The sequence below is a fragment of the Lithobates pipiens genome, unplaced genomic scaffold (genome assembly GCF_037356315.1).
Source record: "Lithobates pipiens isolate NorthernLeopardFrog02 unplaced genomic scaffold, aLitPip1_a1.2 Scaffold_28, whole genome shotgun sequence".
Classification (NCBI taxonomy): Eukaryota; Metazoa; Chordata; class Amphibia; order Anura; family Ranidae; genus Lithobates; species Lithobates pipiens.
In genome coordinates, this window is record NW_027507789.1 from 3,407,448 (window position 1) to 3,422,524 (window position 15,077).

At 47.8% G+C, this 15,077-nt stretch overlaps 1 protein-coding gene across 1 annotated transcript; it reads right to left on the reverse strand.

Annotated features, from left to right (window-relative positions):
• Window positions 1-6,158: 6,158 nt before the first annotated feature.
• LOC143935010 (E3 ubiquitin/ISG15 ligase TRIM25-like) lies at window positions 6,159-12,901 on the reverse strand. Its single transcript, XM_077458573.1, has one exon. It carries the CDS (start codon window positions 12,899-12,901, stop codon window positions 11,213-11,215), a length of 1,689 nt encoding a protein of 562 aa, XP_077314699.1. The 3' UTR covers window positions 6,159-11,212.
• Window positions 12,902-15,077: the final 2,176 nt, after the last annotated feature.

Below are 15,077 nucleotides of genomic sequence, written 5' to 3' on the forward strand. Positions count from 1 at the left end.
ACCATCCCTACAGTCACACACTGAGGAGGGAACATGAACACCATCCCTACAGTCACACACGGAGGGGGGAACATGAACACCATCCCTACAGTCACACACGGAGGGGGAACATGAACACCATCCCTACAGTCACACACGGAGGGGGGAACATGAACACCATCCCTACAGTCACACACTGAGGAGGGAACATGAACACCATCCCTACAGTCACACACGGAGGGGGGAACATGAACACCATCCCTACAGTCACACACTGAGGAGGGAACATGAACACCATCCCTACAGTCACACACGGAGGTGGGAACATGAACACCATCCTTACAGTCACACACGGAGGTGGAAACATGAACACCATCCCTACAGTCACACACGGAGGTGGAAACATGATGCTTTGGGGCTGTTTCTCTGATAAAGGTCCAGGCCGAATTTGTCACATTGAGGGGCCAATGGACGGGTCATGTATTGTAAGATCTTGGAGGAGAACCTCCTTCCCTCACCCAGAACACTGAAGATGGTCATGGATGGGACTTCCAGCATGACAATGACCCAAAACGTTCTGCCGAGCCAACAGAAGAGGTGGGTCAAGAAGAAGCACATTGAGGTCATGGAGTGACCTAGTCAGTCTCCAGACCTTAATCCTATAGAAAATGTATGGAGGAGCTGAAACTTCGAGTTGCCAAGAAACCTTCAGGATTTAGAGAAGATCTGTAGAGAAGAGAGGAGAAAATCCCTCCTGAGATGTGGAAACCTCATCACCACCTACAAGAAATGTCTGACCTCTGTGATCACCAACAAGGGTTTCTCCACCAACCACTAAGGGGATCAAATACTTATTTTACTCACTGAACTCCATTTATAACATTTGTATTTGTGTTTTTCTGGATTTTCGGTTGATATTCCGTCTCCATCATATAAAATACACCTCTGAGAAAAATGAAAGACCCTTCATTTCTTTTGTAAGTGGGCAAAACCTCCACCATCTGCAGGGGAGAAGATCGTTATTTCGCCCCCCCACTGTACAAGACACTTCGTCAGCTTTGGTCCAGTCAAGAGGTCTGGAAAAAAAAAAAAAAAGGTTTGAGGAATCTGGAGGTCAGCATGGTCCACTCCTCTCCTTTTTCCTCCAGATGTCATCCCACGAGACAATTAACAACGTTATGGGGAAAAAATTGGTGGAAGAAGATAAAGTTCTAATAGTCGTAAATCACGACAAAACCCTGTGTATGGAAATTGAAAAACGGGCTCCAGGCCACTCCTCCCCAACGTGTTTCGTCCCCACCCACAGGGAGTAATCCTCATGATAAAGCCCCAGGGGTAGGGTGAAACACGTTGGAGAGTGTGGCCTGGATGGAGCCTAGGCTGAGCCTGTTTTCATTTTCCATACACGGGGTTTTGTTGAGATGTGCCACCTTTAGGATTTTATTTTTTTCTGCGGTTGATAATGGAGGACCTGTCAGAGGCTTGACCCGCACCCGTAGTTTTGGCAGAGGTTCCCAAAAACTGGTGGAACCCAAGCTTATCAAATTAAACGGCTAAAACCATTATGGCGTCCCACCGCAGACCGTGGCCTCGATGGGACATTGTTTACTCCCACAGACCACAGTCCTGCTCCCCCCCATGTCTGAACGACCATAAAGTGGCCTTTTCTTCAGAAAGTTTGGAGACACCTGTGCTAAATTATTCGCATTAATCCATGCATGCGCTGTAAGGTGTCAGTGTAACACTTCCTCGTATTTATTAACTCTCCCAGAGATCACACTGCTCCCCCTGCCATTGCCTTTAACTGCTTTTTCCCTCCAGTAGGATGGCACCATCTTTATTCAAACCTCCACCAGGGTCACCATGCACTTCCCAGAATCACAGATAACACAATCCTGTAAATCCTGGTGCCTGTGCAGTTTTTTTTTTTTTTTTTTTTTAGCTGTGTTCACAAATATTTGACACAGATCAGCCCCCTGCTTAACGCCTTGTGAATTTGCTACACAGTTACAGTGTGGCAGCCTGATCGGTGGAGGAGAGGAGAGACTGAAGAAATGCTTCCTCCCACCTGCAGCAGACTGATGACATCATCTTGGCCTAGGCAAAGTCCCTGGACTGGAGTTCAAGGATGGCTTCTTAACAATAAATATATCTGATCACAAACACTATTTTAATTCATATTTAACATTCAAAGTAAACTTCCCCATCCATCCATGCTTTATTTTATTGAGAAATCATTTAGAAAAATCCCCCCCCCCCCCCCCCCAGCATTTCTATCCGTAGCCATCTTGAGTAAGGGAAAGTGATCATGTAGCATTTATTTCCTGGAATTCATCTGCCCTTAGTTCAGGTATGCAGACAGGAAGGTGTTCTTAGTTGAGAAAACCCCTCCTCCTCTCCTGAAGACTCCAGGGGTGTATGGCATAATTTGCCTAGGCAAGAAACCAGGAAGTAACTGGAGAAACCAAAGTTTAAAAAATATGATATACAGTGCCTGGAAAAAGTATTCATACCCCTTCAAGTTTCCCACATTTTCTCATGTTACAACCAAAAATGTAAATGTATTGTATTAGGATTTTATGTGATGGACCAACACAAAGTGTCACATAATTGTGAAGTGGAAGGAAAAATGATAAACGATACAAATAAATATGTGAAAAGTGTGGGGGGGAGGGGCATTTGTATGGCGCCCCCCGGAGTCAATACTTTGTAGAACCCCCTTTCTCTACAAGTCTTTTTTGGGGGTGTCTCTACCAGCTTTGCCCATCTAGAGAGGACATTTCTGCCCCATTCTTCTTCTTTGTAAAATATCTCAAGCTCTGTCAGACAAAATGCGGTAACTTTCAAGGGTATGAATACTTTTTCAAGGCACTGTACTTTCCTAAGGCTGCTTTTCACACTGAGGCGCTTTACTCTTCTCCCTCCAGTGTGAGGGGCCCCGAGGGCTCTCACACTGGAGCGGTGCGCACTGGCAGGACGCCAACAAAAAGTCCTGCAAGCCGCAATCTTTGAGGCGCTGTAGGGGGGGGGGGGGATGTACCCCTCTCCTACAGCGCCCCCCACCCATTGAAATCAATGGAAAGCGTCGCTACAGCAGCACTTTGCTGGGGCGCATTTAACCCTTTTCAGCCGTTAGTGGGGGGGGGGGGTTAAAAGCACCCCACTAACAGCCGAAAAGGACTGCAAAAAACAATGGTAAAGCGCCACTAAAAAGAGCAGTGCTTTACCGCCGACGCCCCGGCGTGGAGGTTGCCTATTTACTAATGTTGGCAGCATAAGGATTAAAAATTGTCAATGTTGATTCAGAGAGTGAAGTTCCACTTTAATGAAGAGAAATGCTGTTGCAATATCTTGTGATATCCGGAATTAATAATTCATACAGATTTGTAGAGATAACAAAGCCGACAATTCAAGATCACATTATAGGAGGAAGTTGTCATTTGTTTGTAAAGTTCCCCCTCTAGTGGCCACATAACAGAACGACACCCTCCTGCTTTGGGCAGCCATTGTGATAGAATTTAAAATGAACATTGCAGCCTCTAACAAAGCCGATCCTTTCCTTTTTCTAGCCAGGACCAAAGAAATCAGAGCTGGGTTCCCACTGATATCAAAATGTCTATAACCCCAAGTCTTCACTTGTGACACTCAGGGGGTGGATCCGCTGCAGCGGTGCATGGGAGCCAATCGGCTTCTGACTTCAGCTTGTTCAGTTGAGCTTTGACTAGGGTTGCCACCTTTTGTTCAAATCAAACCCAAACACTTTAGCGGAGCATGCCAATTTTTTTTTATAGTATAAACTATACATATATTTTGCTATTAAATAACATTTCTAATCATATGACGTTAATAACAAGAGTCCCCCCTTTACATCAGAGCACACAGAGTTCCCCTTTTACATGTGAACTCGCAGAGTTCCCTTTCACTGTAAGGGGGGACTCTGCAGACTCTGATGTAGGGGAGAACTCTGGAGCCTTTAACATAAGGGATGCTCTGGGAACCCTGATTTAAGGGGAAACACTGGGAGCTCTGATGTACGGAGAGGACTCTGATGTAAGGGGGAACACTGTGGCCTCTGGTGTAAAGGGGAACTGTGATATAAGGGGTGCTCTGAGAACCCTGATTTACCTTAGTGTACTCACTCAGAGGCAGGAGAGAGAAGGGGGGAGACTTCAGTGACAGACAGGGATGGATGGTGAGCTCACTCACCCCTTGGCAGTCAGCACCTCTCATCCAGATGTATCCGAGGCTACTGAATTCAAATTTCCGGCCCCCCACTTTCCTTTTCTGAGGCAGACACAGAGGGGTAGGGGGAAGAGGTGCTGATCGAGCCCTCTCTCCTCTCCCGTCTGTGTGTGAGTGTTTTGGGGGGGGGGGGGGGATTTGTTAGTGTTGGCTTTGGGCAGTGTGAAAGAGTTTAACAGACACTTTCAGCTTAGACAACAGCAACCAGCAACCCTGCTGGGAAACCATAGTCCAGTCTAAATAATGTGTCCGGGTTTCAGGCAGTCTGAAACCCGGACGCATGATTCCAAACCCGAACTGTCCGGGTGAATCCTGGACAGGTGGCAACCCTAGCTTTGACAATGAATCCTGGAAGCTGATTGGCTCCCATGCACAGCTGCACCAGGCTTTGCACGCTCCAGGTTTTTAGGAAATCAAATCCTGATGCGTTTCGCAAGTCACACTAGTGTGAACTGGGGCTAAAGGGGCACCAGGGCGAGGCAGCCAGGGGTGAAAAAAATATATATATCATCCAGTACATCTTTGAATTTTAATCCCATTTTAAAAATTCTACAAATACAGAAAAAAAAAAAGCAGGTAATCTGCCAGAAATCCAGTGACCCCTCCCATGTAGACTACAGAATGCTATGCATCCCCTCCCCCGCCCTCCCTGTCCTTCTACATTGACTTCTTTGCCAGCCGCTGCCTTGACTTCCAAGAACCTGTCCGCACACTGTGTGTAGACAAAGAGATTCCGGGAGATGTAGTTCTGGTGCTGTGCAATGGGGAGAATGTTGCAAGCCTGGGGGTGATGTCATCCCGGGGATAATAAAACCTAGAGGGGGAAGTTCTGGGATACATTCAGGAGATAATCCCCGGACACGCACTTTAACCCGCTTCATTACTGTGCCACAGCCAAAAGATGGCTACCACGCGGCTCTCTTGTTCTGGGAGGGTGTCCATGGACATCCAGAACACGCCTCCCCACATGCTCCCTGTCATCACAGATTGAGGTAAAGGGACCAATCACAGCAGCCCTTTACTATGTGATCAACTCTGCCCAATCACAGCTGATCACATGTAAACAAACTTGCTGGTTATCGGCATTCCTTTCCCCATGTACTGGCGCTGTGCGAGGAAAGGAGAGCCGACAATCGGCAAGGCTGACAGGGCACATTTACACTGATCATCCGAGCGCTGATCCCCCGAGCGCTGAATGATCCTCCGAGCGCTGATCCTCTGAGCGCTGATCCTCCGAGCGCTGAATGATCCTCCGAGCGCTGATCCTCCGAGCGCTGATCCTCCGAGCGCTGATCCCCTGAGCGCTGATCCCCCGAGCGTTGATCCTCCGAGCCAATCAATGCACATCAATGAAGATGAAGGATGACTCATTTGCAACAATTTATAACAGAAACCAGTGGCAGTTGGTGCTCCATTATTTGGGGGTGGCAAATAAGGAAGGAAGGAGAATGGAATCCTGTGCTTCTCCTCTCAACCAATCGGGTCTCAGGGGCTGCTTCCTGATTGGCTGGGAGGAGAACCAGGAAGACTATAGCGAATATTAATTAGGGGACGGCGCAGGGATTGGGGGCGCGGGGCCCCTAATAAGCGGCCGCCACTTACAAAAACTAAGAAAAAAAAATTTCAAAAAATGTCTGGCTTTTTTCTGTTTGTTTAATAAAAAATAAAAAGCCCCAGCGGAGATTAAATACCACCAAAAAAAAAAAAAGATATCTGTCTCCAAAAAAAAAAAAGAAAATGAAATGAAACTTTCACATGTGTACAGTGTAGCATGCCCGCGCAATTGTTATTCAAAAAGTGTAACAGCACTGAAAACTGGCCTGGGCAGGAAGAGGGGGTAAAAGTGCCCGGTATTGAAGGGGTTAATGCTCTTCTTACCTTAGTACATGTCTATGGGCCAGAAACTTGCTGAAAACAAAACACATGGCACCCTATAGGGGGTTTTCAATGTAAATCATTTTATTTCAGTGATCTTTGATTGCATTGGCTATATAGACAGAGAGAATGAAACATTAAACATCTTATAAAGCTGATACATTGTGACAGATAATTGTTCTTTTCCGGCACATTTTACAAGTTTTCTCCCTATTGTGAGGTCACCAGTACGGGTTTTGTAAATTGAAATCGTATTTCCTCTCTCTGGAGAAGAGACGCCTGAGAGGGGATATGATGTCAATGTATAAATACCGGACTGGTGACCCCACAATATATAAATACCGGACTGGTGACCCCACAATATACAAATACCGGACTGGTGACCCCACAATATATAAATACCGGACTGGTGACCCCACAATATATAAATATCATACTGGTGACCCCTCAATATATAAATACCGGACTGGTGACCCCACAATATACAAATACCGGACTGGTGACCCCACAATATACAAATACCGGACTGGTGACCCCCACAATAGTGAGAAAACTTTTTCACAGAAGGGAGTTTAACAAGACTCGTGGCCACTCATTAAAATTAGAAGAAAAAAGGTTTAGCCTTAAACTACATAGAGGGTTCTTTACTGTAAGAGCGGCAAGGATGTGGAATTCCCTTCCACAGGCGGGGGTCTTAGCGGGGGGGCATCGATAGTTTCAATAAATTATTAGATAAGCACCTGAACGGCCGCAACATCCAGGGATATACAATGTAATACTGACATATAATCACACACAGAGGTTGGACCTGATGGACTTGTGTCTTTTTTCCACCTCACCTACTATGTAACTATGTAACACTGAATCGAGTAATACAGCAAAATATCAAGTATTCTCAAAGAAAGAAAAAAAAGCACGATGGAGTGCTTAGAGTGTATTTATAAAAAATAAAAAAATAAATCGAAAAGCTATTTGTCATGTGTACAATGGGAGCCATGTACAAATTTTATTAGGCTATTTTCTCTCCAGGTCGAGTGTTTTTCTTTCCTAATAATAGAGTGAATCAGGAAAATACCGCTACATGGCCACTAGATGTTGCTGACTATCATAGTAAATAAGTATTTGTTTCCAATGATCATCAGCTCCATCTAGTGACCCTGAGGTGGTATTTTCCTGATTTCACTCTATTCTGCATGAAGAAGAATACCGTATATACTCGAGTATAAGCCGAGATTTTCAGCCTCTTTTTTGAGGCTGAAAGTGCCCCCCTCGGCTTATACTCGAGTCATCGCCGTCTGCCTGCCCGATCAGCGTGTCGAGCAGACAGACGGCGGACATTCTACTATTCAAAAGCCGCGCCTCCGTCTGTGATAGGCGGAACAATTTCCCAGCAGTCAGTGGTCCGCCTATCACGGACATCCGCTCATCCTCATACTACGGACGAGGATGAGAGGATGTCCGTGATAGGCGGAACACAGACTGCTGGGAAATTGAGTGTTCCGCCTATCACAGACGGAGGCGCGGCTTTTGAACAGAGGAATGGCCGCCGAGGCGCCGACGAAGAGCGGCGATCCTGGCATGGCAGAAGGACGGAGGCTCGGCACGGGACGGAGGCACGGGACGGAGGCACGGGACGACGGAGGCACGGGACACAGGTAGGCTGGACACACAAGGCTGCACGGACACACACACAGGGATGGATGGACACACACACAGGGATGGATGGACACACACACACAGGGATGGATGGATGGATGGACACACACACAGGAATGGATGGACACACACACAGGGATGGATGGATGGACACACACACAGGGATGGATGGATGGACACACACACAGGGATGGATGGATGGACACACACAGGGATGGATGGATGGACACACACACAGGGATGGACGGACACACACACAGGGATGGATGGATGGATGGATGGACACACACACACAGGGATGGACACACACACACAGGGATGGATGGATGGACACACACACAGGGATGGATGGATGGACACACACAGGGATGGATGGATGGATGGATGGACACACACACAGGGATGGATGGATGGATGGATGGACACACACACAGGGATGGATGGATGGATGGATGGACACACACACAGGGATGGATGGATGGATGGATGGACACACACACAGGGATGGACGGACACACACACAGGGATGGACGGACACACACACAGGGATGGATGGACACACACACAGGGATGGATGGACACACACACAGGGATGGACGGACACACACACAGGGATGGACGGACACACACACAGGGATGGACGGACACACACACAGGGATGGACGGACACACACACAGGGATGGACGGACACACACACAGGGATGGACGGACACACACACAGGGATGGACGGACACACACACAGGGATGGACGGACACACACACAGGGATGGACGGACACACACACAGGGATGGATGGACACACACACACAGGGATGGACGGACACACACACAGGGATGGACGGACACACACACAGGGATGGACGGACACACACACAGGGATGGACGGACACACACACAGGGATGGACGGACACACACACACAGGGATGGACGGACACACACACAGGGATGGACAGGCATGTCTCACCCTCGGCTTATACACGAGTCAATAAGTTTCCCAGTTTTTTGGGGGTAAATTGGGGGCCTCGGCTTATATTCGGGTCGGCCTATACTCGAGTATATACGGTAACATTCAAACTGCAGTGAAAATAGCCTGTTAACATTCGTTTCGGTGCACATTTCACAAAGAAGGGATACATACATGCAGTTTCGAAGGATGAAAAACTGCAAATCTTTTTTCATAAATGCAACCTTAATGTTGCAAAATGTTGCAAATAATAAATAAATGCACGTCTTAATGTTTGTGGTGAACATTTTACAGTAAAAGAGCAGGAAGGGGCCTGCAGTTGTGGACAGGACACACATCAAGAGCAGCAGAAAAAAACACCCTCTGTATTTGTCATGGTGACCACTGTGGAAATTTTGAGTTGTCACCAAAGCAGGAAAAAAAATTTGAGGGAATTTCTCTCCGTTTGAAGAGATTTGTCTCTCACTTCCTGTTGTCTCCAGGATAGCAAGTGAGCGGAAATCTCCTTAATGGGACACAGATATAGTGACACGGTGATGTATCTAAGTGTCATTCCACCCAAAAACAATATTATTTTGGACTAATATAGCGATGAGTTGTCAGCATCCACCTCTACCAACCTATTGCAGTTGTGACAATGTGTTTTGCTCTTCCTGTTTCTCTGTATCTGTATTGGGTTGTGTTACGCACCAACATTAGCCATTAAAAAAAAAAAGGCAGAGGGGCACCACATCTTTTAGGGCTACAGCTCTCGGTTCTGCAAGGGACTGGTCAGTTTGTTACCCGACCTCCTTCTCCTGTTACTTTACCTGATATTATGCAGCAGGAAGAGTGAGACTTATTTTAAGAGTCAGGCAGGTTGCTTTGGCAGTGATATCTTGGTTTTGGACTCCCCAAGCCACTGGATTGTTTAGGCCACTGAGATATCGGTTGAAGGTGAACTGACCCATTAGGAACTTGTATGGCTTGAAAGACATTGCCACGATCACTAAGCTACAGGCCACCAATATCAACCCGTAACTGGGATGTTGGTTTTGGGTGGACTGACTCCTCAAGAACTTGTGCGGCTTGGTAATCGTTGTTCAGCTCACTAGGCTATAGGCCACCAAAGTCAACCTATATCTGTAATATTGGTTTTGGGTGGACTGGCTCCTCAAGAACTTGTGTGGCTTGGTAGACGTTGTTCAGTTCACTAGGCTATAGGCCACCAATGTCAACCTGCAACTGGGATGTTGGTTTTATATAGACTGGCTCCTCAAGAACTTGTGTGGCTTGGTAGACATTACTTCATTCACTAGGCTATAGGTAAGCAATGTCAACCTGTAACTGGAATGATCGTTTTGGGTGGACTGGCTCCTCAAGAACTTGTGCGGCTTGGTAATCGTTGTTCAGCTCACTAGGCTATAGGCCACCAATGTCAACTTGTAACTGGAACATTGGTTTAGGGAGGACTGATCACTGAAGAACTTGTATGGCTTGGGAGGCCTTGCTCAATTCACTAGGCTATAGCCTACCAATGTCAACCTGTAACTAAAATATTGGTTTTGAGTGGCCTGACTCTCGAAAACTTTTGTGGCTTGGAAAATATTGCTCAGTTCACTAGGCTATAGGCCACCAATGTCAACTTGTAACTGGAATATTGGTTTTGGGTTGACTGACCCCCTCAAGAACTTTTGTGACTTGGAAGACATGACTCAGTCCACTAGGCTATAGGCCACCAATGTCAACCTGCAACCAAAATATTGGTATTGGGTGGACCGACCCCTCCAGAACCTTTATGTCTTGGGAGACATTGCTCAGTTCACTAGGCTATAGGCCACCAAAGTCAACCTATATCTGGAATATTGGTTTTGGGTGGATCTTAAAAGACCGTCTCCATTTCACTGAACTATAAACACTGTAAATATTTACCATAAAAAAAATGTATACTTTCATCAATGAGGGCTTAAGGCCCCTTTCACACTTGTGCGACTTGTCCTGGGACTCGGGGCTGCAAAGTCGCATGACAAGTCGTACCCCATGATTTCCAATGAGCACCATTCATACCTGTGCAACTTCAAGTTGCAGCGACTTCAAAGTAGTCCCTGCGCTACTTTGGTCCGACTTTGATGCCACTTGAAGTCCATAGATCTAAAGATTACACGGCATTGCTTCTAGTAGCATCAACATCCCTGCAAAAATCATGGCAAAATCGCGTGAATTTCTTATCACACAAGTGTGAAAGAAGCCTAAAGCAGCCATCAATCATTTACCTGGATTTTTTTTTAGCTAAGCAGATATGTTCAACATCAACCCGGATTTCACAGTTTAGTCTAATCTTTTTTGTTTCTGGAGCTTTTTTGGGTTAGATTCAGCACTGAGCTGTGAGTTCAATTCAGAACTGAGCCCAAGTCCAAGAGGAAACATCACATCAGCCATGAATCGTGGTCTCCTAAGGCAGCGGGTATTGTACGGTAAAGCGAATTGCTGATATTCATCATAGGATCATGTAACCTACACCTTCAACCAGGCATTGTTCCACAAGGCAAACGCAACGTGTAAGGGTTCGGTGAAACTGGCCTCGTAGGTGTGCAAGTGTCTCAGGGGGTTACACATGTCATAAAAGGACAGCTGTCCCCCCTCATAATCCAAGTATATTCCAACGGAGCTGCTTTGAAGTTTAGGCGATAGGCTTATTTCCTTACAATCGTATCTCGCAGAGAGCTGATTGCTGCACCACCTCAAACCCCAAGACTTGTCGTTATTTCCAATATTTGACCGGTCTCCCTTCCGGTCAATGCTGGCATAGGCCATGCCTAACCTCCAGTTCCCGGTTTTATTCGCTTCCACTTCCCAGAAGTGCCGACCGGATGAGAACCTTGTAGAACTCAGAACTTTGAAGCTCTGAAATCTTTCTGATGTTTCCTGGCGACCTTGAGATTTCTGCGACCACGAGGCGGTTTTCTGATCCCCCGAGATGTGGACGTTGTTAGAAGCCGTGCGGACGTCCAGAAATATGTCCGACTCCCACATTGTACGGAAATCTTGCCTCGCGCTCGTCACAATATCAGATAAACCTTTGTGCAACATCGCCGAGATCATTCCTTCGTCTAGGTCACCTTCGGCCTCGGCGAGGCTAGCGACGTTCTCTCCGTCCTTCTCCACATCAGCCTCTTCAGGAAGGACCTTGTTCTCCGCTTCTGGATCACCGAAGTCTTCTCCGTCTGGGTTTTCTAAGATGGTCACCGGATCGGTCATGTTACACAGCGCCTCGACGTGATGCATCCTCCTGGACAGTTCCACTTTCTTTACCTCCAGCTGTTGGATAAGATGATCGACCGACGATGCGTTTTGCTTTTCCTGTCTGGCGATTTCATGCAGGACGGACTTCTTCAGGAGGTCCTGCTGCTTCTTGAGGTCTTTAAACAAATCGTTGACTGCTCTTTGGAGAGCTTCGACTTTTCTTGGCATTTGAGTCTTTCGTTCATGCAAGCTCTTGACTCTTGTATCGGTCTGGTCTTTGCTTGCCCGGAGTTCCTCCATGATGGCGCACAGTTTCTTCTTCTTCTTCTCCGAGGCTTCGTTCATCAGGTCTACTCGGTGGCCCATGTGCTCTCCATTTAGACAGCAGGACAAGCAAACACATTCTCCGTCCTTTTTACAGTAGTACATGAGTGGTTTCTTGTGGGCAGCACATTTTCTGTTTCCCGGGGCGGCGGTGGGATCGCTTAGGACATGCTCCTCAGACTTACTGTGCACCCTCAGGTGGTCGTGGCATAGAGAAGCTTCACACAGTAGACAGGACTTGGCAGCGGGTACAGGGGAATGAATGCAGTAGGAGCAGAAGGTCCCGGAATCCTGCCAATCGCACTGAGCGGACAGGACCCCCCTCGCTATGTTACGCAGAGCTAGGTTTCTGTGCACGGAGGGGCGCTTGTGGAACCCTTCCCGGCAGTCGGGGCAGGAATAAACGCCGGACTCGGCTTGGGTGTCCAGCACGCGGCCAATGCAGAGTTGGCAGAAGTTGTGCCCGCATCTCAGCGTGACGGGATCGGTGAAAATACTCAGACAGATGGAGCAGCTCAGCTCGGCTCTCAGGTCTGCAGACGCCATACTGGAAAGCAGGAAGAGGAAACCGTGCCGTGATTGGATGGAGTCAGCGGATGGGCGGGAGAAGCCATAACTTAACTCTTCACTACCCATGGATTGTGCAAATGGCTCAGTGTTCCCTGTACAGCACTGCGGTATATGTCAGAGCTATATAAATGTATAATAATAATCGTGTGTGACTGTGGGGGGAGGGGACATTAGAGTGTAAGCTCCTCTGGTACAGAGACTGATGTGACTGTGGGGGGGGGGGGGGGGGAGGGGACATTAGAGTGTAAGCTCCTCTGGTACAGAGACTGATGTGACTGTAGTGGGAGGGGACATTAGAGTGTAAGCTCCTCTGTACAGAGACTGATGTGACTGTGGGGGGGAGGGGACATTAGAGTGTAAGCTTCTCTGTACAGAGACTGATGTGACTGTGGGGGGAGGGGACATTAGAGTGTAAGCTCCTCTGTACAGAAACTGAAGTGATTGGCTCAGTGATCTCTGTACAGCACTGCGGTATATGTCAGAGCTATATAAATGTATAATAATAATCGTGTGTGACTGTGGGGGGGAGGGGACATTAGAGTGTAAGCTCCTCTGTACAGAGACTGATGTGACTGTGGGGGGAGGGGACATTAGAGTGTAAGCTCCTCTGTACAGAGACTGATGTGACTGTGGGGGGAGGGGACATTAGAGTGTAAGCTCCTCTGTACAGAGACTGATGTGACTGTTGGGGGAGGGGACATTAGAGTGTAAGCTCCTCTGTACAGAGACTGATGTGACTGTGGGGGAGGGGACATTAGAGTGTAAGCTCCTCTGTACAGAGACTGATGTGACTGTGGGGGGAGGGGACATTAGAGTGTAAGCTCCTCTGTACAGAGACTGATGTGACTGTGGGGGAGGGGACATTAGAGTGTAAGCTCCTCTGTACAGAAACTGATGTGAATGTGGGGGAGGGGACATTAGAGTGTAAGCTCCTCTGTACAGAGACTGATGTGATTGTGGGGGGAGGGGACATTAGAGTGTAAGCTCCTCTGTACAGAGACTGATGTGACTGTGGGGGGAGGGGACAGAGTGTAAGCTCCTCTGGTGCAGAGACTGATGTGACTGTGGGGGGAGGGGACATTAGAGTGTAAGCTCCTCTGTACAGAGACTGATGTGACTGTGGGGGAGGGGACATTAGAGTGTAAGCTCCTCTGTACAGAGACTGATGTGACTGTGGGGGGTGGGGGCATTAGAGTGTAAGCTCCTCTGTACAGAGACTGATGTGACTGTGGGGGAGGGGACATTAGAGTGTAAGCTCCTCTGTACAGAGACTGATGTGACTGTGGGGGAGGAGACATTAGAGTGTAAGCTCCTCTGTACAGAGACTGATGTGACTGTAGTGGGAGGGGACATTAGAGTGTAAGCTCCTCTGTACAGAGACTGATGTGACTGTGGGGGGGAGGGGACATTAGAGTGTAAGCTTCTCTGTACAGAGACTGATGTGACTGTGGGGGGAGGGGACATTAGAGTGTAAGCTCCTCTGTACAGAAACTGAAGTGATTGGCTCAGTGATCTCTGTACAGCACTGCGGTATATGTCAGAGCTATATAAATGTATAATAATAATCGTGTGTGACTGTGGGGGGGAGGGGACATTAGAGTGTAAGCTCCTCTGTACAGAGACTGATGTGACTGTGGGGGGAGGGGACATTAGAGTGTAAGCTCCTCTGTACAGAGACTGATGTGACTGTGGGGGGAGGGGACATTAGAGTGTAAGCTCCTCTGTACAGAGACTGATGTGACTGTTGGGGGAGGGGACATTAGAGTGTAAGCTCCTCTGTACAGAGACTGATGTGACTGTGGGGGAGGGGACATTAGAGTGTAAGCTCCTCTGTACAGAGACTGATGTGACTGTGGGGGGAGGGGACATTAGAGTGTAAGCTCCTCTGTACAGAGACTGATGTGACTGTGGGGGAGGGGACATTAGAGTGTAAGCTCCTCTGTACAGAAACTGATGTGAATGTGGGGGAGGGGACATTAGAGTGTAAGCTCCTCTGTACAGAGACTGATGTGATTGTGGGGGGAGGGGACATTAGAGTGTAAGCTCCTCTGTACAGAGACTGATGTGACTGTGGGGGAGGGGACAGAGTGTAAGCTCCTCTGGTGCAGAGACTGATGTGACTGTGGGGGGAGGGGACATTAGAGTGTAAGCTCCTCTGTACAGAGACTGATGTGACTGTGGGGGAGGGGACATTAGAGTGTAAGCTCCTCTGTACAGAGACTGATGTGACTGTGGGGGGTGG